This window comes from Phyllobates terribilis, unplaced genomic scaffold, assembly GCF_046119375.1.
Source record: "Phyllobates terribilis strain yellow unplaced genomic scaffold, ASM4611937v1 Scaffold_11__3_contigs__length_659146591, whole genome shotgun sequence".
Taxonomy (NCBI): domain Eukaryota; kingdom Metazoa; phylum Chordata; class Amphibia; order Anura; family Dendrobatidae; genus Phyllobates; species Phyllobates terribilis.
The window spans coordinates 415,840,777-415,862,534 of NW_027362771.1; the positions used below are offsets into that span (position 1 = coordinate 415,840,777).

Genomic DNA, 21,758 nt, shown 5'->3' on the forward strand with positions numbered 1-21,758 from the left:
TTTATTCATGCAGCATGGATGCAACTTATATTAAGGCAATAGAGTCCCATGAAGGGCATGTGAAATACAGCTATATATTGTATGTGTACAGTATTGTCGCCTGCAGGCAAATCTGATGGACAGGGCGTGAGGCTTGATGGCACCAGATGTTCCCTCAGCAGCTGCTATATCTTCAGTGTTTGGACAGACTCTGCAGATGTTAGGTCTTAGGGTCTAACACATTGGTCCCCACTGTCTTGTCCCAGCTAAAAAAGGAAAAAGGTGTTACATTTCTTGCAAGAGACACTTTCTAATCTGGGAATTTGTGACCTTTAGCTCTGACACTATCACCACCTGTTAACAGCAGCAGCCAATGGAGAGGGTTGTGGAGTTCATATAAAGAGCTTTTACAGCTCTGCAGGGCTCCATACTACTTGGCTTAGGTAGACATAACACAGGGCTCCCAGCTCTTTTTCGTTCATTCAGCGACTACATTCCTGCCCATAGGTAATCCAGGCACCATGCTGCGAGTGAGGTGTGTGAGAGGAGGAAGCAGGGGAGCTGAAGCTGTCCATTACATAGGATCCATGGTCTGTATTCCTATACTTCATGCCTTCCATTCCATGCCTGTCCACATTGCATAACCCTGGCTCAGAGATACTAGGATTAAGTGTCTGGTTACTGCAGCTTATACACAATGACATCAGATCATGTAATGGCTACATGCAGTTGAATGTATATTTATAGCTATAGACCCCATTGCCTTGTCATAACTGCATTATCTCTCCTTTCTATAAAAACATGGTCCTTGAAATGCATTTAGGCTTGTTAAATTGACTATATTATCTTTCATGGCGATAGTGCCAAGGTTGTAATTTGTAGAATGTCTCCGTTATCAGATTTTAAATGTTCTTTCCATATCCACATTGTCAACTCTATTCAGATCATTCATCAATTTCATGTATTTGTCAAGTTAGCCTGGGAACTAAGGATGATAATTCCTCTCAACAGATCAGGCTTTGTATTAGGATCTTAATACCACTTTTTAACCTCTGTTAGATCAGTCAAGAGATTTCTTAAACCAAAAACGTCTTTTATTTTTCTTTCTTTAATGATTGAGGTGCAATAACCATAAACAGAACTACTGTAGTGACATTTTTCAATGGGAATTTTTTGCTTTTGTCCCCATACAGCTTGTCAAATCATTTTTTTTCTACTGGCACTTCAGAAGAATACATGTTGGTTCAGAAGTTTTATGGCCACTCTTTCAAAAACTACATCATCTAGATTAACAGCTCTTACATTTTAAGGTTCTGAATAGTTTTTCAAGAGGTTTGATTATATTTTTTTGCAATTGATTCATATAAAGATGTGTAAATTATGGGGGGAGGATTGTACACACTGTATTAAATGGTTTTCAACTGTTTTCTTTTGCTACTATGTTACTTCAACTATGAGTTGAATTGTTTAAGCTTTAGTTATTCCATATAACAACAATATCTAAAGTGTTTCTTTGCAAACATAGTTGAAATGTAACAAAATCTGATGCTTTATTCATAAGCAATCCTTCTGCCATGCAGTATTTCTAATAAATGCACTGCAGAACGGTTTTATTACATTTGGACACTTATCTGTATTCCTGCAGTGATATCTGTAGAGAATGATTGAAGGTAACAACACGTGTCAATCCAAAGATAGTGGAGCAACAGTCATTGCTATTCCCTGCCAGAACTTGCTCCTAACATGTAATTCTGGAACAGATAGTGATACACACAACCTCTTTCAGGGTTTTGGTGGATAAGTTTGTACACCTTTTCCATGCTACTGAATTGGGTATGTACAAAATCCTGCACGTTCTGCAGATCCAACTTGATTCAGGCTGTGTTCATACTGTATTTCCAGTAATAATCCATTAGAACGAAACAAGTTGTGCGGTCTAAAAAACTGATTTCAACTGAATTCTTTTTTTTAACATTGAAAAGTCTATGGAAAATGGATCCGTTAGCTATCCGTTTTTCTTTAATTTGAAAATGATCCATTTTTTTGCTTACTCAATCCGTTTCAAATGGAAGAAAATGGACGGCTATTTAATAGATCCATTTTCCATAGACTTCAATGTTAAAAAAAAGAATCCAGTTGAAATCAAGTTTTTTTTTTAGATGGACAAAAAAAGTTGCACAAATTTTTGTCAATGGATTTCTGCTGGATCCGTTCTAACCGATGAGTGCTGGACATGTGAACATAGCCCAAGGAAACAGATTTTCATTCTCAAAAATGTCATCCACAAGTCTGGAGTGTGAAAAAATCCCAATAGAGGCCAGATTTTACTGCACTGCCGGCTCCATTATTGCCAGTGAGAACTGGCTTTACAGCCACAGCTGGAGAGCACAATACTCTATTTACTGCATGCACATTGTTAGATAAAAGCCATTCAAACTCTCTGACCTGGGTTTATGATTACACAGTGCATGCTGTGCATGAGAGGCTTTATCTAGTTCTTTCTATGAAAAAAAGAAAAAGAAACAAAATAAAAATATATGCATGCGTATATATAATAAATATATATGTATATATATATATAATTTCTTCATTTTCCATATATATATATATATATATATATATATATATATATAAATATATATATTTCAAACACCTTTGATAAATATTGTATGTCTAGAAATAAATATAATATGTCTACATACTTTTAAACTCATTCATTTCACTATTAAACTTGTTAAACATAATGCCGCTACTATGTAAACTATTCTGTCAGGCATCCTAAGGAAATGCTCTGTCCATAGGAAACCAAGTTCTGCTCAGGGGTTTTCGATAAGATAGTAACCATATAATCATGTTTACAGCAGTTGTGACATAGTTTACTTTGACCACTGGTTCTCTAAAACTAAAGGGGTCACAGTGCAAGTCTCTGGAGTGTTTGATAAAACAAATGACATGTGTACGTGCAGTGTAGCATGGTGGAAAGTCTAGAATTGAACACAGCATGGCCATCAATCACTTCTCAGACAGAAGGCTCTCTTGTGTAGGAGGGTGCTTCCCTTGTACATGCTGTGCATTGCATCAGTGTCATGTATTAATACATGCACTACCATGAGTCACCACAGGGTGGCTGCACACAGGATTCCCAGTTGACAAACAACAGCTGCTTAGAGGTTCACTTAACCCAAAGTATGGATTACTACAATTATATTCTGTAAATCTAGAAAAATATAGCTGTTCCTGTGGTCACTATTCTATCTCCCATATCATATTTTAAGCCCCTCCATGAGCACATATGGATTTATAATAGAAAATATAATGTAATGATATTCATTATTCTATATATAGATCTATATTTATGTGTATTATATATAGATAGATAAATAAATATGCATACATATGTATATCTCATTACATATGATATATCATATAAAATAATACAATTATGTCATTGCATTATATATGTGTATATATAGTGTATTTTTGTATATATACATTAATGTAATGCGCATATATATATATACATATATGTATACACACACATGATATATCTATATGTATATAATATGTCAACCATATATTTAATAAATTCTATTCTTTCAGCTGAGTAAAGGCCTCGTTGGATGGGTGCAGCGAACTTTCCAAAGCACCCAGGCAGTTGCAGCAAAGCAAAAAGACTGCACTGCTGATGAAACAGTCTCCCAAGACAGTCCTGTCTGCTCTTACAATGAATGGGACCCATTAGAGGAAGTCATTGTGGGGAGACCAGAAAATGCAAGTGTTCCGCCATTCACAGTAGAAGTGAAGGTAAGCTGTTAATTTATGCTAAAAGTCTCCAAATGCTTAACTATGGTGTTAAAACAAATGCAGCTGTTGGGGGACAATATATTGCCATGTCATTGACAGAGGCGTAGCTAGGAGTTCAGCACAAGGGGGAGTGGGGAAGGGGTGAAAGCATATATGAGTGGGCCCCAATCATGTAACCATGTTTACAATTACGGTAGCGAACCCTGATCGTGGTAATAGAGGAACCTCAGCAGAAGACCCTTAGCTTCCTTATGCCCTCGCGATGGTAAAATTGCACCCTAAAAATATAAATGCCATGTGCAAGTGCCATAGAAAACAGTGCCCACATTTTGATCCCTAGAAAGTAATAATGCCCCTTGTGTCCTTTGATGGTTAGAATATATTGAGTACCCTTATAAAAATAATGCTTCGTAAGTGCCCACTTAAAATTTTATAATGTCCCCTGAGTCCCCCCATGTACAGCTCCCCTACAGAAAATATGATGCCCCCAAAGCTCCCCTTTATACAATATGATGCCCCCACAGCTCCCCTTTATACAGTATGATGCCCTCACAGCTCACCTATAACACCGTGTAATGCCCTCACAGCTCCTATATGCACAGAATAGTGGCCCAACAGGCCACTAAACACAGTATGATGGGCCCACAGCTCCCCTATACATAGTATGATGCCCCCAAAGCTCCATACACAGTATGATGTCCCCACTTCTCCACTGTACACAGTATGACATCCCTCAATGCCCCCCTGTAATGCTCCAAAAGCCCCTTATAAAGAGTATAATGCCCCAACACTGTATGACAGCCCAAACAGTAGTCATCACACAGTATAAAGCCCCAATAACCCCCCTATAAACAGTGTAATACCCCCAAAAAATTATACACATTATTATGGCCCTCACAGTAGTCCCCCCACACTGTATAGTGTCCCCCCAAGCCATCTTATACACAGTGTAATGTCCCCCACATTTTATGATGCCCCCCATAGTATAATGCCCCCGCACTAGTCCTCACACAGTAATATGCCCCAAAAGCACATTTCCCCAATACTGTCCCCTCACACTTTTCTCCACCCATACTTTCACAATTTCCCATCCCCACAATATCCCCTTACACATTTCTCCTCCCATACTCTCTTCTCACACATTTCTCCCCTCCCATTGTCCCTCACATATTCCCCCCAAACTGTCTCCTCACACTTCACCCCCCCATACTGTCACCTCACACTCCCGCCTTCATACTGTCTCCTCACACATTTCTCCCCCATAATGTCCCCTCACACATTACTCCCATGCTCCCTTCTGTCATCTCACACATTTGTCCCCCCATGCCTTCTATTGTCCCCTCCATCACCCATATTGTACTCTCACACTCATTCCCTCACCATCCATACTATTTCCTCACAAGATTCTTCCCATCAATAACACTTCTATTTCTTCAGCTGCATCTTGCCACAGTCCACCTCCTCTGTAGCACAGGATTAACATCAGCAATATGATCAGATGACCTGATCATGCTGCTGATGTTGCACTTACCCGGAAGTGTCGGTGGTCACAACTTCAATTGTACTCACACCTGAAAGACGCAAGCACAATCCAAAGCCGGGTGCTGGCGTTTTACATGTTCTCTTTTCCAGCTGTCAGTTTGAACAGCTGAATCCCACTCCGGGGAAGGGGGGGGGGGGGGGGGAATGGTGCTGTCTAGGAGACATGTTGGACCGCCGCATTAGGCAACCTGACAGCGCCCCCCTGCTAGCTGCACCTGGGATAAATGCTCCGCTGGCCCCCCATAGATATGCCATTGTGATATTTACCCACACTAGTCCTCATACAATGTAATGGCCCCAAAGCCCCCTATATACAGTATAATGCTCCGAAAGTCCCATAGTATAACATCCACCTATACAGAGTATGATACCCCATAGCTCCCCTATACATAGTATACTGCTCCTTTATACACAGTATGATGCCCCCATAGCTCCCCTATACACATTATAATGCTCCTTTATATACAGTATGATGCCCTCATAGCTCCCCTATACACAGTATAGTTACTCCCCCACTGTATGATGTCCTCCACAGCTTCCTACACTCAGTATAATGCCCATCACACTGTAAAGTAAACAGAAGGAGAACCTGTTTATATTTTTAAAATGGGGGAATATTCTATTTAAAGGGTTGGTCCACATTGCACAATCTCCTTGTGTTAGGAAGGATGCCCAATGACAAGCTGATCATAAGATGTCCTACTGGGATCTATCAAGAGAAAAATAACGATCTAGTGATCAAGGGTAAACCATAAATCAGCAAGTATTCACTTTCTCTGCAGAGTCAAAACAGGGTTAATAGAGCATTACACAATTCCCATTGAAATCATTTTCTATTTGTGTAAGGGCTCTTCCACACGTCAGTATCTACGGTACGTGTGGTGACAGTTTCCACACTTACTGGAGACACATACACACCCAGACCCATTCAAATGAATGAGTCTGTGCACATCTCAATGTGTTTCCACACACCGTGAGTCTGTGTGCTCCACACGCTGACATGTCCAGTTTTTTGCGGATACACGGTCCACAAAAGTGCCTCACGCTGAACACACACGGATGACATCCATGTGTAATCAGTGTGACACACACCTCTCCTAGGTGTCCCCCGCTGTAATCCATGCGATAGCTGCTGCAGAAGAGAATGGGGAGAATGAGTGTATCCGGAGCTGCGCTCAATGAGTGACAGGACACCACTCCTGAGCTGCAGCTCCGGAGCGGCTTATTCTCCCTGGATTCTCTGCAGCAGCGGTCGCATGAATTACAGCGGGGGACACCTAGGAGATGTGAGTATGTGGATTTTATTATTTTATTCTTATTTTTACAGGTGGGGACACTGCAAGATCAGACTACCACTACCCTCATCATTGTCCCTGCTGGTGATGATCGCTGGCAGGGAACCATGATGAGGGCAGCGTTCAGCACCTGGCGCTTGGGAACAGCACTAACTGTAGCACTGATTCCCAGGCGCCATCCGTGTGATCCTGATGCGGCACACAGTACACGGATATCTCTGGACGTGTGAAACCGGCCTAATGTGCACATTAGTAGTGTCCTTTAGACTGGGAGACCCTTGTTTAGGCAGTTCTAAAGCTATGCAAAAGGGGTTATATCAAGTTTATTTATTTTACTCACTTATATAGCGCCATTAATTCCACAGCCCTTTACAGACATTATTGGCATTGTCGCCATTGGGGCTCACAATCTAAATTCTCTATCAGTATGTCTTTGGAGTGTGGGAGGAAACCGGAGAACCCAGTGGAAGCCCACGCAAACACGGAGAGAACATACAAACTCCTTGCAGATGTTGTCCTTGGTGGGATTTGAACCCAGGACCCCGGCGCTGCAAGGCTGTAGTGCTAACCACTAAGCCACCGTGCTGCTTGGAAGTTATTCTCTTAAGAAAGGCGATAACTTACTGATTGCTGGGGACCAACCACTGGGACCCTTACTGATAAGGAGAGCCCATGTGAATGGTGTGGTGGTCGATCATCTGTATTCCCACTCCATTAATACTTAATGGAGTGCTGAAGACCAATTGAATGCCACACTTGGCTACCTCCAGTGGACCATAGAAAATGAATCGAGCAGCAGTGCACATGATGGACCACCTCTTTATTCTCACAGGTCTCTTCAGAGCCCCAGTTCTCTGAATCAGTGGGTGTCCCAGTGAAATAGCAATTGGGAAGGTATTTGCAAAATTGCAAAAAACATTCCCTATAACAGATGAGGTTCCTGATAAAATAAAAAAATTCCACGATTGACTTTGAGTTCCGTAATAGAATCTTTGAAAAGTGCTCATAATAATTCATACTGTCTTTGAGGCAATGTCAAATAAAAATTTAATAAAATGTACATACATAGAAATGTATGATTTTAAACTGCAAATATCTCATTGTTTTGGATGGGAGATGGGAAATAACTTTCCCAGTTATATCTGCCAATGTTTCAGATGGTTGAGAAGGGACACATTTCACTGTATAAAATCCATTCATGTTACTATGAAAATTAGCTACATATATACTTGTAGAGCAAACAATAAGCAATAAATCATGAAATGTTGCATAGAGTATGGACTAAATGATAAGAATCAGTTTAATACTTTGGGTATTTATATTATTAGAGTACATTCACACTGTAGAAACAAGTGTCCGTGAGAACGCCAGTTCCCGATGATTCTGGCAGTGTAAACAGGCTGCCGATCCCACCACTCATTCGTCGGTTCGTCGGGTGAATTGATCTTTTGGCTTGCTTAAAGTCATCATTCTCGGCAGCACATCATACTGTGTAAACAGGACCTGTGCTGCAGAGAACAATGGCCGCCTATGTACATAGAACAATCTATTAATGTTCGTTCTGTGAGAATGAGACATGCCATCTGTCTACACAGGCTCTTAAATGACCCCCAATTGGTAAATAGGTAGCCGATCGGCAGTCATTTAATGTCGAGGATCATTTAGTCTAAATGAGCGCTTACAGTAGCATCCAAGCAGAAAAGATTTTAGCAAATTGTATTCACTGAATATAGACTTTATATGTTCTAAATCTGCATTTGTAAAAGTTCTTGGTGGCTGGGTATTTTTTTTTTCATTATTCTTTTTTATAGATTTTTTTCTATTTTGAACATGCATGTAAATCTAGGAGTGAGTACAACTAATTGAACCAAATCAAAGTTTTGTCACATAAAAGTTACTTACAACCCCTAAAAGAGATATATTGGAGGGTTGCATAGAGCATAAGACTACATGTATAGCAGACCTTGTCTCCTTTGTTAACATATTCATTGGCACTGGGGGAACGTAAGGAACCTCATATAAGTAGCATCTGACATGAGGACAGATGGTGTCAATGCCCTGCTGTAATACACAGGCAGTAATGCCACAATATCTTAAGGAGGGCTACAAAAATGAGAAAAGAAATAGAAAGTGATGGCTTTTGTTTATTCCTGGGCACATTAATGGCATTTTGATTTCTAAATGGAACGTACTGTTATATGTTGTTTTTTTTTTCATCAGATACATACTGTATTTCATTGTAGGGTTCAGAAAGCAGACCTGACTGTAAAAGAGTTAAAGCACAATCATCAGCCCCAGTGACAGCTTTGGTCTGGCAAAGCAATTAACTCCGAGGCAGCTGTCCATGACATCTAGTGTTGCATCTGCTCCTTAAAATATTTTTCCCAGAAAGTAAAGGAGAGAGCTGTACTTGGTGGATCATATAAGATATCCTGGAAGGTGGAGGCTTAGATAATCATGCCAGATGTCTTCAATGTTGTGCTTTAGAATATCAGATTTGTATCCATTAGAAAGTGACTATGATGAGCTCCACACTACATGCTGCTCATTAAAGGTTTCCCATCTCTCTGTAGGCAAACACCTATGAAAAGTATTGGCCTTTCTACCAAAAGTATGGAGGCAATAGATTTCCTCAGGAACATGTGAAGAAGGCCATTACGGAAATTGAGGAAATGTGTAATATTCTACGACATGAAGACGTTATTGTACAGAGGCCTGAAGTGATTGATTGGTCAGTGCAATATAAAACACCTGACTTTGAATCTACAGGTATGTACTATTCGGCATTAAACAGCCTTAGGGCAGGTGCAGACCAGCATCATTTCATTCCAAGTGCAATCCAACAAAACATTGGATCGCATTCGGACCAATGTTATTCTATGGGGCCGTGCACATGTCCGAATTTCCTCAGAGACAGTCTGAGGAAAAAATCGCAGCATGTCCCAAGTTTGATCCAATATTCGGATCACATTCAGCCATGAAAGTCAATAAGTACGTGGAAACTATCGGACTGCACTCGGATGTTAGTCTGATTTCTCCGCACTGGCACAATGGAGAATATGAAGAAATTTAGTTCTCCATCTTCTCCTCATCCAAGAGAATCGGATCACACTATGCTGACACACAAATCAGACTTTTATTAGAGATTGATCAGCGTTAGTGTTGGGCAAGCGTGCTCTTTTAACCCTTTAATTGAGCATGCTCGGGTGTTCGCCGAGTATTTTCAGCGTGCTTGACATCTAAGTTTGAGCTGCTGCGGCTGCATGTGTCATGGCAGTTAGACAGCTGTGACACATGCAGGGATTGCCTAACAAACAGGAAATCCCTGCATGTGTCGCAGCTGTCTAACAGCTGTGACACATGCAGCCGCTGCGGCCCTAACATAGATGCAAATACTCGGCGAGTAGCTCTATTAAAGGGTTATACGAGCACGCTCGCTCAGCACTAATCAGCGTGTGATTTGTATAATCGTCCTGATTCTCTCAGATGACAGAATCTACAATTGTTTTCATCTGCCCTTTCGGAATAATAGTGCCCCGTTCTGTTAATTGGTGCGGGTCCCAGCGATTGGATCCTGTTAGGTGATAATGCATATTCATTGTGGATCCCCTCCACACTCATCCCCTAGACATATAAATAATGGACATTATCTGGGATATTGAAGTGTCACACCTTAATGAGAGCCATGAACTGGACTCTGCTCATGTAATGTGCGGTCGGCTGACAAAATGTCGTCTGATCTTTGCTGTGGCATGGGAGAATCACAGCGGGCTGATAAGAGACCCTGAGTAAAGCCCCTCTTTCCTCAGAAAATGTTTGTACCAGTAACTTTTTCCTTTATGTCTTATTATATAAGCCGGGCTCGTGTTCTGTTATTCTGAATCCTGCCTTATTAGCCAGTGGAAGCCCGGGGGCAGGTTGGTCAGACCTTGTTGAGGTTGCAGAGAAGCGTTGGGGGCACTTATCTCGCCACATGCTGCCAGATGAATAGGGCATTCATTAGGCCGTGCTCATGAGTCCAGGCATTGTTGTGGCTCCTAATGCCAGTGCCTGTTGTCATGACAGTAAATGGCTTCCAACCATAATCATCAGCTCCACAATCTGACTGGGTTTGCACTAACCATTGTGGGAATTTCTGCTAAATGATGTAATTCTGTATGAAAGATGAACCACGTGACCAGGAACGCACTATAATAAGTGACTGTGGCTGGCGGGGAATGCTGGATGGAATATTCTTCAGAAAGGGTTTTTCCCATTTTTATATATAAATAAAAAGCACTTTGATTACTTTCATTGTTACATAAATCAGCGTTTTTTGTGTCAAAATATTTTTCCATGATCTTTTCCTACTTTATTTAGATTTTTTTTACTTTTGTTTTTACTTAGTCGTTATATGGGACTTTAACTTTTACTTGCCTGATTGCTGATCTAATATCGTACAATACTTCCGTACTACAGGGTATTAGATCAGTCAGTTTTACAGCGACACATCTTCTGTTAGAGTAGACCCTGCTTATTTCAGAACCTTAGAGGCCATTGTAGCTGGCTGACCTGAAGGCTATTACTTGGGCTCGGGTTGCTGTGGCAACTACCAGCACCCTGTGATCGTGAAGTGGCAGAAAGGTTAAAGAGGGGACCCCCTCCATCAGTGTCACTACGGACAGCGGTATCTGAGGATTAAGTGGCCGCGATTGGTGCTAATACCGGCACAACCTGACATATTGTTGGTACCACCTGTGCACCCTCACAGGGGCCCAAGGTGTAAGGGGGCCCATTTTCACCTTTAAAGTGGCCACCAGCTTCTGTCACAGACGCCTAATTGGATTGAAAAGGGCCCATTTATTGCTCTTGCAGCGGTATCTTCTCCTCTTTGTCCACCATTGGCTCCGATACAGTGTGCTCTGACACATTGTGATCCGGCATGATGTCATTAAGGGCACCCATCCCCGCTCTGCCTTTGTCTCTACTGTCCCGAGTATCTGTCCGCGGGCCCTCAGGTGCCCTGCAGGAGATAGTTTCAGACCCCTGCTCTACCCTGTGCCACTGTTATTAACTCCTGTCAGTGCATGAAATTATCATGTGGATATTTCACTTGCCCGTGTTAATGGGGCCTGTTCCCACAGATACTAGCGGGACCTGACCAGTATCACACTATGTGTCTCTTTCCAGCAATTATGTCAGGCATCGGCCTACGTGGCTTATACAGGATTGATCAATGTTTGCTGTGCTGTGTCTGCAGGTCTGTATGCTGCTATGCCTAGGGACATACTGCTGGTTGTTGGTAACGAGATCATTGAAGCCCCCATGGCATGGAGATCCCGCTTCTTTGAATACAGGGCCTACCGCCCACTAATTAAAGATTACTTCCGTCGGGGGGCAAAATGGACCACTGCTCCTAAACCAACAATGGCTGATGAGCTCTATGACCAGGTACATTTTTAAATATTCCTTTCTGCTTTTTTTAAAAAAAACTTTTAGCCATGGAAAAGGGCTAATGTGCTGCATTTTCCAGCTTTTACTCCCCCATTGGTACTTTCTTTCCTATATCGTTGGTGGCAGGACTGCCAACTGGGCTAAAGGAGAGGAGATGCTGGCAGTGTGCAGCTCTCTGCAGTCTCTAGAAGGTGCTCAAGAGGCTGAGGCTCCTTGGGGGGCCCTGACTCCTCTCTGCAGCATAATGGCAGGTGTGTTTTGTGTGTGCTGAACTATCATATCATGTGTGTGTCCTTTGTCCGTCCTCCATGTGTCTGTTATCAGTGGTTAGCCATGTTTTGTTACCATTTCATGTGACTAGCTTTGGCTACAAAACTCCTTACATATAACTACAGCAAAGGCAAGTCATCCATTTACCTATACACAGACACATATACACATACAGACGGCCTATTTCACTGTGCTAGTATTATGTACCAGACATCCCCAATAAGTCTGTCCTAGTAGAAAACAATGCTAGGAGATGGCATCTAGCTGGAGGTGACTCACAACTTTAATAAAAGTAGCACAAATAACTATGCACAGAACTTTGAGACAGATAATGCAGTTTTCAGAAAGTAAAATATAGTAACAATATTCTACATTCAACAATATTATTATGTTGCACTCTTTACCACTTAAATGGCTGTAAATGTTTGGAATACATGAGACCGCTCCGTATATAAATGAATAAAAAATCTAGTAATGATGCATAAAGTGGGAAATCCTCCTTTCAGATTAAACTTGCATCTTGTGTCCACTAGAGGGGGCTGCTGTGCAACAATACTTTCCTATAACCACAATACACATGACCTCAGCAGACAGCTGTAATCACCATGACTAAATGCTATTTAATGTATTTTCAGATGCTTAAAACATAAACTCACTTTCTGAGGTCAAGTAAGAACTCCCTGAATGGTGAAAACACAGAAGCCTTTACAGAATGTAGCAGAAAATAATAATAATAATAATTACAATAATAAGTAATGAGATCCTTGATCCAACAAACTGATAAATACATTTACTACAATAATAACTTATTGCAGGAAAATGTTGCTGGAAGTAAAACAGATCACCGTTTTGCCCACTATTTGCATGTAACAAGCATTTTCTAATCAATCTTCCCTTTAATCCTGGTGTATAAAGAGGATTATCTGATTCTATTGTTAAAATTGCAAAGTGCTTGTAAAAACAAGTAACTGCAATTTATCTCTTATTAAAAATCCTCTGTTCTCAAGTACGGAGGGATATTTAATTGGACAATTTACAGCTAGTTGCAGCTTCAGAAATAGCTGGCTTTCTAGGAGAGTGAGCTTACAAGCTGTTTGCTATATACAGTAGCTTGCAAGCACTGCTCCAAAGTGGGCCTGATCATTGGTTGTGGCCACAGCTTCAGTGTTCCTTCAATGCTGCAGAGGCAAAGCAACATCATAGATCGCACAGACTGGGCCGGCGACTCGGCCATGCTGCCAGCCGGAACTGTCGGCCTTCAGAAGTGCAACAGTGAGACAAACCCATTTATTTCTATATTCATTAAACTATTGCATCTTAGTAATGTGTAAAAACCAACACAAAGTACAATATAACACATTAAGTGACATATGTGCCATGTTTTACAGTCATCAACACCTATCCAAATGTAGCAGAGCTAAATTTGCTATTACACTCTTCTGGGGTAACATACTCGGCTCTGCTGCATTCTCATGACATGGCATGACTATAAACAGTAGTGATCACAAGCAGCAGACATTAGTATTCTGGTAATCTCCATACTTATGCCTTACAGAGCGCCTCCTGCACTATAGGGATATACATATGAAGCACAAGGAGCAGATCCTCAGAGCACTAGTAGAGCCGTACATGTTCTGATCACAGGGCTCTGATCCTGGTAACTCACTATGTGACTGCCTTTATTTCAGGAATACCCTATCCGTACTGTAGAGGACCGACACAAGCTCGCTGCTCAAGGGAAATTTGTTACTACAGAGTTTGAGCCCTGTTTTGATGCTGCTGACTTCATGAGAGCTGGAAGAGATATATTTGCACAGAGAAGCCAGGTAGAGTCTTTATACCAACGACCATGGGATCATGGCGGCCACATGGTCTGTCACTGAAGTGTGCCTGCCGGGGTAACATTATACATTGTATGCGGCAGCATTGTGGATTATGTTGCTGCTATCAAACACGGAGGATACTCTGATTCAGGGGGCAGGGTTTTACAGTGGGCATTCTACCATCCTGTCCTGCCTGCGCATGGGCATCTCTAGATGATTGTTTTAAGTGCTATTGGTTTATGGCAGTGCTACTTTAAATAAAATAATGGCGATGACATGATAACCTATTGTAGGAAGTTTTGAAGGTGTCACAGAAAGTGCTATTTCCTGATTGCAATCCCTTCCTGTATTCTGAGGTTATATATTAAGGTTATGATATAACCGACAAATAAATGGATAATTGGCAGCCACAAGGACCAGATATGTTAATATCGCTGCTACTAAAATCTGTTTTTTCTTTAGGTGACAAACTATCTTGGAATTGAATGGATGCGCAGACATCTGGCACCCGAGTACAAAGTGCATGTCATCTCATTTAAGGACCCAAATCCTATGCACATTGATGCAACCTTCAATATTATTGGACCAGGCCTTGTACTCTCTAACCCAGATCGCCCCTGCCATCAGGTGATTACAAAAGATTGATCTCTATCTACCTATCCCAGGGGAGGGCAATTCATTTAGAATCATAGAATCATAGAATGGTAGAGTTGGAAGGGACCTCCTGGGTCATCTGGTCCAACCCCCTGCTCAAAGCAGGATTCACTAGATCATCTCAGACAGATGTCTGTCCAGCCTCTGTTTGAAGACGTCCATTGAAGGGGAACTCACCACCTCTCGTGGCAGCCTGTTCCACTCATTAATCACCCTAACTGTCAAAAAGTTTTTTCTAATATCTAATCTGTGTCTCCTCCCATTCAGTTTCATCCCATTGCTTCTAGTCTTTCCTTGTGCAAATGAGAATAAAGATGATCCTTCTACAATGTGACAGCCCTTGACATATTTGTAGACAGCTATTAAGTCTCCTCTCAGTCTTCTTTTTTGCAAGCTAAACATTCCCAAATCCTGCAACCGTTCCTCATAGGACATGGTTTGCAGACCAGTCACCATTCTGGTCGCTCTTCTCTGAACTTGCTCCAGTTTGTCTATGTCTTTTTTAAAATGTGGTGCCCAAAACTGTACACAGTATTCCAGATGAGGTCTGACCAAAGAGGAGTAAAGACCGATAATGACTTCACGTGATCTAGACTGTATGCTTCTGTTAATACATCCCAGAATTGTATTTGCCTTTTTTGCTGCTGCATCACACTGTTGACTCATGTTCAGTCTATGATCTATTAGTATACCTAAGTCTTTTTCACATGTACTGTTGCTTAGCTCTATTCCTCCCATTCTGTATATGCTTTTTTCATTTTTATTGCCCAGATGTAGTACTTTGCATTTTTCCCTGTTAAAAACCATTCTGTTGGTTGCTGCCCACTGCTCCAGTTTATTTAGGTCTTTTTGAATCCTCTCTCTCTCTTCTCTAGTATTAGCTATCCCTCCTAGCTTTGTGTCATCAGCAAATTTAATCAGCTTACCCTCAATTCCTTCATCTAAATCATTGATAAAGATGTTGAACAATACAGGTCCCAGGACGGAGCCCTGTGGTACCCCACTTGAGACATTCATCCAGCTGGATGTGAAGCCATTTACAACCACCCAAACTCCCAAGGAGCCACATCATATGGTATATTGTGACTGTTATGGAGGGCCGAACTAGCCAGATGAACTTAATTCTGCTTATTATAATTGTTTTATATTAATTCTCATCACTTAATATTGAGCAGAATTAAGTCTGTTGACTAGTTATTACTGCTAATAAATGTTTTGATAGGACTTATTATAACATGTATTCTTAACCTGTTGCAGCGAATCAACAACATATCATTTCCTGCTTTTTATAAGGTTTATAAGCAGTAAATCATAGTGTTCCTGTTCATCAGTCCTTGTATCTTGATCAACAGCTCCCAACACAATACGATGCCTCCACAGTCCCCACACACAGTGTGATGTCATCAGACAGGCCCTTAAACAGTAGGATGTCCCCTCAAACAGTATGACAGCCCCACAAAGCCTCCTACACAGTATGACATCCCCACATAAAGCCCCCTACACAGTATTATGTCCCACACAACTCCTCTCTCCATTCAGAATGTCACCACACAGCCCCTCAAACAGTATGACATCCCCACAAAACCTGTCTACACAGAATGATGTCCCCACATAGTATGATGTCACCACACAGCTGCCTACACATTATTATATCCCCACAAAGCCTCATTATACAGTATTATATCCTCACGCCCAGAAAGATGTCTCCACACAGCCCCCCGACATAGTATCATGTTTCCACACAGCTATCCACTCAGAATGATGCCCCTACACAGCCCCCTTACACAGTAATATGTACCGGTATCTGCGTCACGAGGATGCAGATAGTGAAAGTGAGACTCCGGGTGGAGGGAGGCCGTGTGGTGCAGGACGCCACTGCATATATCATTGACTGTCCCAGTCTGCGGGCCACCTCTGATCTATACCATCAGATCATACCTTATGTCTTCTAGTAATAGCTCTTTTAATGCATTTTAATAGATTGACCTGTTCAAGAAGGCTGGCTGGACTGTTGTCACTCCCCCCACTCCACTCATCCCAGATGGTAAGTGTGACATATGCTTCTTCTAATGACTGTGATAATCGTCAATTAGTATTACAGTTAGAGAGCATATCAAGATTCTGATAATAGTTCTCAGCCTAAGGTCCATTTACACTGTATGATTATTGTAAAAGAACTCTTGTTTCATGATAATCGTGCGGTCTATAAACCCTGCAGATCACCTGATGAATGAGCAAAAAGATCATCATTCTCGGCAGCACATCATCCTGTGTAAACAAAACCTGTGCTACCGAGGACGATGGCCGCCGATGTGCACTGAGCATCCATTACAGGTCTGTTACTGATCGTTCAGTGCATATCTGAACTGGTGTAAACAGGCTATTAAAACACCACCAACCTGCAAACATATTGCCAGACAGGTTATTTAACACTGCATATCGCAGATTGCAAATGGACTTACATTAAATGGATCAACATTAAAGGCTAGTAGGATTTCATGAGACGGGTGTATGTGTTTAGGGTTAAGCCTGGAGCTTACTTTTTGTGCAGTGGAAAACACTAAAGATGTGTTCCATCTGATAACTAACGTGTATACGACTTTATGCTTGGAATTATAAGTTGTAGAATCACTGACAGGACACATTTTCTATATAGAAAGATACATTTCCACACACCTGGTAATGAGTGATTTTCAAGTAGGAACCAAGGCCTGACGTATATGAAGAAATCTTGGCACTCAGATGGATTTTGTAAACCATTGAACTAGCGGTGGACGCCGCGTTCACCCCGCCTGACACTTTTTCCCACAGGACTGCGCCATTAGAAACGCAGACGCTGCACTCTGCAACTCATTACAAAGCACTGACTCTACTTTACGCAAGTACACTGATGTAGGTCTTACCAGACCAAAACGTTTATTTCTCTGTACTACCTTCACATCATTAAAATATTCAAAATTTACAAAATCCATTTGAGTGCCAAGTTCTTCTTCATATACATTTTCTATATAGGTCTTGACTATGAACTTGCTGAGGGAAGTTTGGAGCTAGCAGTGGCTGGAAGAATCTATTCTTAGTCATTTTGTGATATTAGGACTATATTACATCTGCTGAATTAATGTAGTCTAGTAACAAAATAATAATTAACAGATTGAATATAACATGTGCATTGAAAGCTACACCAATCTACTACGTAGAGAAATGTATTTACTATAGATATAGGGTTTCTGGTGGAGAACATAAATCTGACATTTGAGAGATTTTTCTGGCATCTGACCACATTCACACTAAGGCCCCGATTTATCAAGACCAGCGTTGTTCACGCCAATCTTAATCAGGGGGCATGCTGGGTCAGACACTCCTGACTCATTAAGAGGTGCACGCCTCTAAATGAATCAGACGTGGTATGCACCTGTATGTGCCCCACTGCAAATCTTACTCCAGTCAGAGACTGGAGTAAGATTTATGGTATAAGATATGCCGCAGCTTGCCGTGAATTAGACAAGCTGTGATGTCACACCCCCATTCTGAACCCGTACTGTCCCAACTCCGGCAGCCCTGGGCGAAACGTGGCGTGAAAACATGAAAAGTGGTATGTGCAAACGACATCTTTTTCAGACTGGTTTATTCCAAAACACATCTGAAAAAGCGCCTGGAAAATGCTCACATGAATGAACATGTGCAGTTCTAGGTAAAAACGACTTGCTATTCATGTGTTCAGTCTTTTAACTGCTTCAGGTTTCCAAAGACTCCTAGTGGTTAAAAGAAGTGATATGTTCATTCTTCAGATGTTTCTGCCCTAAAGGAGCTCTGTACTTTACAATACTAGTGAATGGGAAGGTTCAAAAGACGACCGGGCATCTTTTTGAGCATTTTCCCGGTGTTTTTGCTTAAAAAAATGCTAGATGTTTCCTCATTATTCAGTGGAGTTATAGCTATGTCTGAAAAACGTCAGTGAAAAAGATGCCAGAAAAACACTGCCAGTGTTTAAAATGTCTTTTTTTTTTTACAGTTTTTTGACTCTTTAAGAAAAAAACACTGTCATTTCCTGAAGCATCTTCCTCTTGAAGAGTTGGCATACGTAAAAAAAGATGTTGTGTGCCAGTACCCTTAGTGTAGAGTAACAGAAATGTAAAAAACACTTTGTATAGCAGTGATCAGTTTCTCCTCAGGGGCGGGAGATATTGTCCCTACCTGTTATATGCAGTCATCACATCTTTTTTTTACCACATGACATTTGTTTTTCAGATCATCCTCTATGGATGTCTTCCAAATGGCTTTCCATGAATGTCCTAATGCTGGATGAGAAACGTGTAATGGTGGATGCCAATGAGACTTCCATTCACAAGATGTTTGAGAACTTAGGTGAGCAATTAATGAAATTACACATCAAATATATAAATACCAAACATAGGACAAATGTATACATACACCTCTCCTATCTAGCACGGTCAGTAGTTTTGAAGAGTCAAAACTTGCTACTAGAATTAGATAGGAGAGGTGTAGTTTTATTAGGTGCACACCACTCCCGCATTTTCCCAGAATCAGTCGTTAATGGTGATTCACCCTTGTTTCCCTGCAGTAAGAACTACGAACTTCACACTAGGGACCACCTTCTGGACACTTGTAGCCCTAGCCCACACCAGATTGAAACTAAACTTCCTCAATGGTCAAAACTCCTCACAGACTCCATATAAAGTGAAGCTCCAATTTGGAGATAGTTTATTGATAATTTAAAGGGAATCTGTCACCCCCTGGGACTTGTCAGACCTCTAATATGGGCATACAGGTTATAGAAATGTAAATCTATACATACCTGTATGTGCCATATTAGAGGTTTGCTTTCTTTGAAATTGTTTTTTATTAATTCAGTTTTCACATGGTTCCCTTCCGGGGACGCTAAGAGATCCCTGCCTACCTACTCAATTTCCATATTCCCTGCCCTGCATGTCACAGGACCCTGTGACGTGCACTCTGCTCGTTCACATCCCGCGCATGCGCAAAGCGCCTATAATGTAAGGCACGCTTTTTTTGCTCCCAGCCCATTTTTCCCTGCAGTGGTCTAGTGCACAAGTGCCGGGGAGTCACTGTGACTTCCGCTCCAGTGACCTCCGGCGTGCGCAACAACAAAAAAAAAAAATAGTGTACATTCATATACACATATACACGTGTATACATTGCATAGTTTGATGCCAAGATAGTCATTCACATCTTTTTCTTCATTCCAGGCATCTCCACCATTAAAGTGAATATTCGCCATGCGAATTCATTAGGAGGTGGATTCCACTGCTGGACCTGTGATGTTCGTCGCCGTGGAACCTTGCAGTCCTATTTCAGCTAATGCAATAGCTGGAAACTTACAAGAAATTGGCTTTTTAGCACCTCAATTTATAAGCAAAGCTAGTATTAAAAAGTAGCCTTTCCAATGTGACCTGCTTAAAAGTGAAAACTTTTTTGACATGCAAGGGTTTATAAAAAAAATGTGATTCTTTTTGCCATCCGAATTATGCTTTCTTAGACCAAAAATTGCTGCACAAAAGCTTTTTTTTTAAATGTTACATCTATGAATCGGTTAAATCCAGTAGTTCAGGACTGCACGGTGACAACGGGTGCACTGATTGCATCTGTCTACCTCTGTCTTATCATAAAGGCAGCTGTGAATGTACCACGTTATTTCCTTCCCTTTTTATACAATATTCTCTATTATCTACACATATGGAAGTTCCTCTGGGGAGGGTCATAGACATTGATCCTAATTCATCCTGACAGTATTGTTTTCAGAAACAGCCTTTGGTGGGTTTATTTTACTTTCTGTTCAAATCACTTTAAACTATATTTTTTTTACTATTTTTCATAAAAATAAAATCTCCCCCTTTTTTTCTGCCTTTTTACCAGCATATTCTAACTTTTAAGAAGTAGTCTATTAACAATTAAAGTAACATAATGGGATGGTGGTGCTATTGCTGTTTGTACTTTCATCAACTGCACTAGTGACACCTAGAGGTCAAAAAAGCTGCTACAGCCTACAATACTAATAAAAAGAAAAAAACATTAATGTAGCAGTTTACTGCAAACTACAAATCTGCCATGTTATGAACTGAACCAATACTGAGAACATACCCTTGAAATTGTCTAGAAACCATTTATACTATTAACCCCCAATGACCTGAAAAACTGTATTCTCAGAATTTTAGGTTTATGGCTTGCTGCACGTATATAAAATATATATGAGTTTTCTGGGTTTTATACTATAAAGAGGCAATTTTAAATACATTTCTGTGTGTATAACATTACATTCTGCATGTTATATCTGTAGATTGTTACTTGCTGTTTAGTGTACCATTGTTTTATCATACTCCATCTGTATTCATATTGTTTCATCCTTTGCGCCAATTACTGTATGTTATCTCAGCCAAGGACAAAAAAGCATATGAATATTTTTATAATAAATGGCAGCAAAAATAAATGATTTGCTTTAAATAAATGAATTGCCATGCACTTTTGTATGATGTGTGACTTATTTTGAGTTTTGTCATACACTTTTATTACTAATGACATTTTAACCCATTCACACCCAAGCCTGTTTTCAACTTCCTTGACCAGGCCAAATTTTACAATTCTGACCAATGTCACTTTAATGTGGTAATAACTCTAGAATGCTTCAATGTATCCCAATGATTCTGAGAATGTTTTTTCGTGACACATTGTACTTTATGTTAGTCGTAAACATAGGTCAAAATTTTTTGCGTTTATTTGGGAAAATATCTCAATGTTGGCAAAAATTTGGAATGTCACAATTTTGAAATTTTTATATCCTTAAATTAGTTAGTCATGCTGTACAAAATAATTTATAAATAACATTTCCCATATGTCTACTTCACATCAGCATCAGTTTTTAAACATATTTTTTTTGTTAGGAATTTATAAGGGTTAAATATTTCAGCAATTTCTAATTTTT

General features: G+C 40.7%; 1 protein-coding gene across 1 annotated transcript; it reads left to right on the forward strand.

The window, feature by feature from the left end:
- The first annotated feature begins 378 nt into the window (after positions 1 to 378).
- Positions 379 to 21,298, forward strand: GATM (glycine amidinotransferase). The gene is made up of 9 exons (XM_073653107.1): positions 379 to 569; positions 3,580 to 3,783; positions 9,194 to 9,389; positions 11,860 to 12,050; positions 14,012 to 14,149; positions 14,609 to 14,773; positions 16,781 to 16,844; positions 19,049 to 19,165; positions 20,029 to 21,298. Exons 1-9 carry the CDS (start codon positions 501 to 503, stop codon positions 20,139 to 20,141), a joined length of 1,257 nt encoding a protein of 418 aa, XP_073509208.1. The 5' UTR covers positions 379 to 500; the 3' UTR covers positions 20,142 to 21,298.
- The last annotated feature ends 460 nt before the right edge of the window (positions 21,299 to 21,758 follow it).

What these genes read in the sequence shown, in the direction of transcription:
- GATM (XM_073653107.1), top strand. Translation starts at nt 501, where the DNA reads ATGCTGCGAGTGAGGTGTGTGAGAGGAGGAAGCAGGGGAGCTGAAGCT. An exon ending in ACCTGACTTTGAATCTACAG is followed by an intron (nt 9,390 to 11,859) that starts GTATGTACTATT and finishes CTGTGTCTGCAG; the next exon opens with GTCTGTATGCTGCTATGCCT. An exon ending in CAAGATGTTTGAGAACTTAG is followed by an intron (nt 19,166 to 20,028) that starts GTGAGCAATTAA and finishes TCTTCATTCCAG; the next exon opens with GCATCTCCACCATTAAAGTG.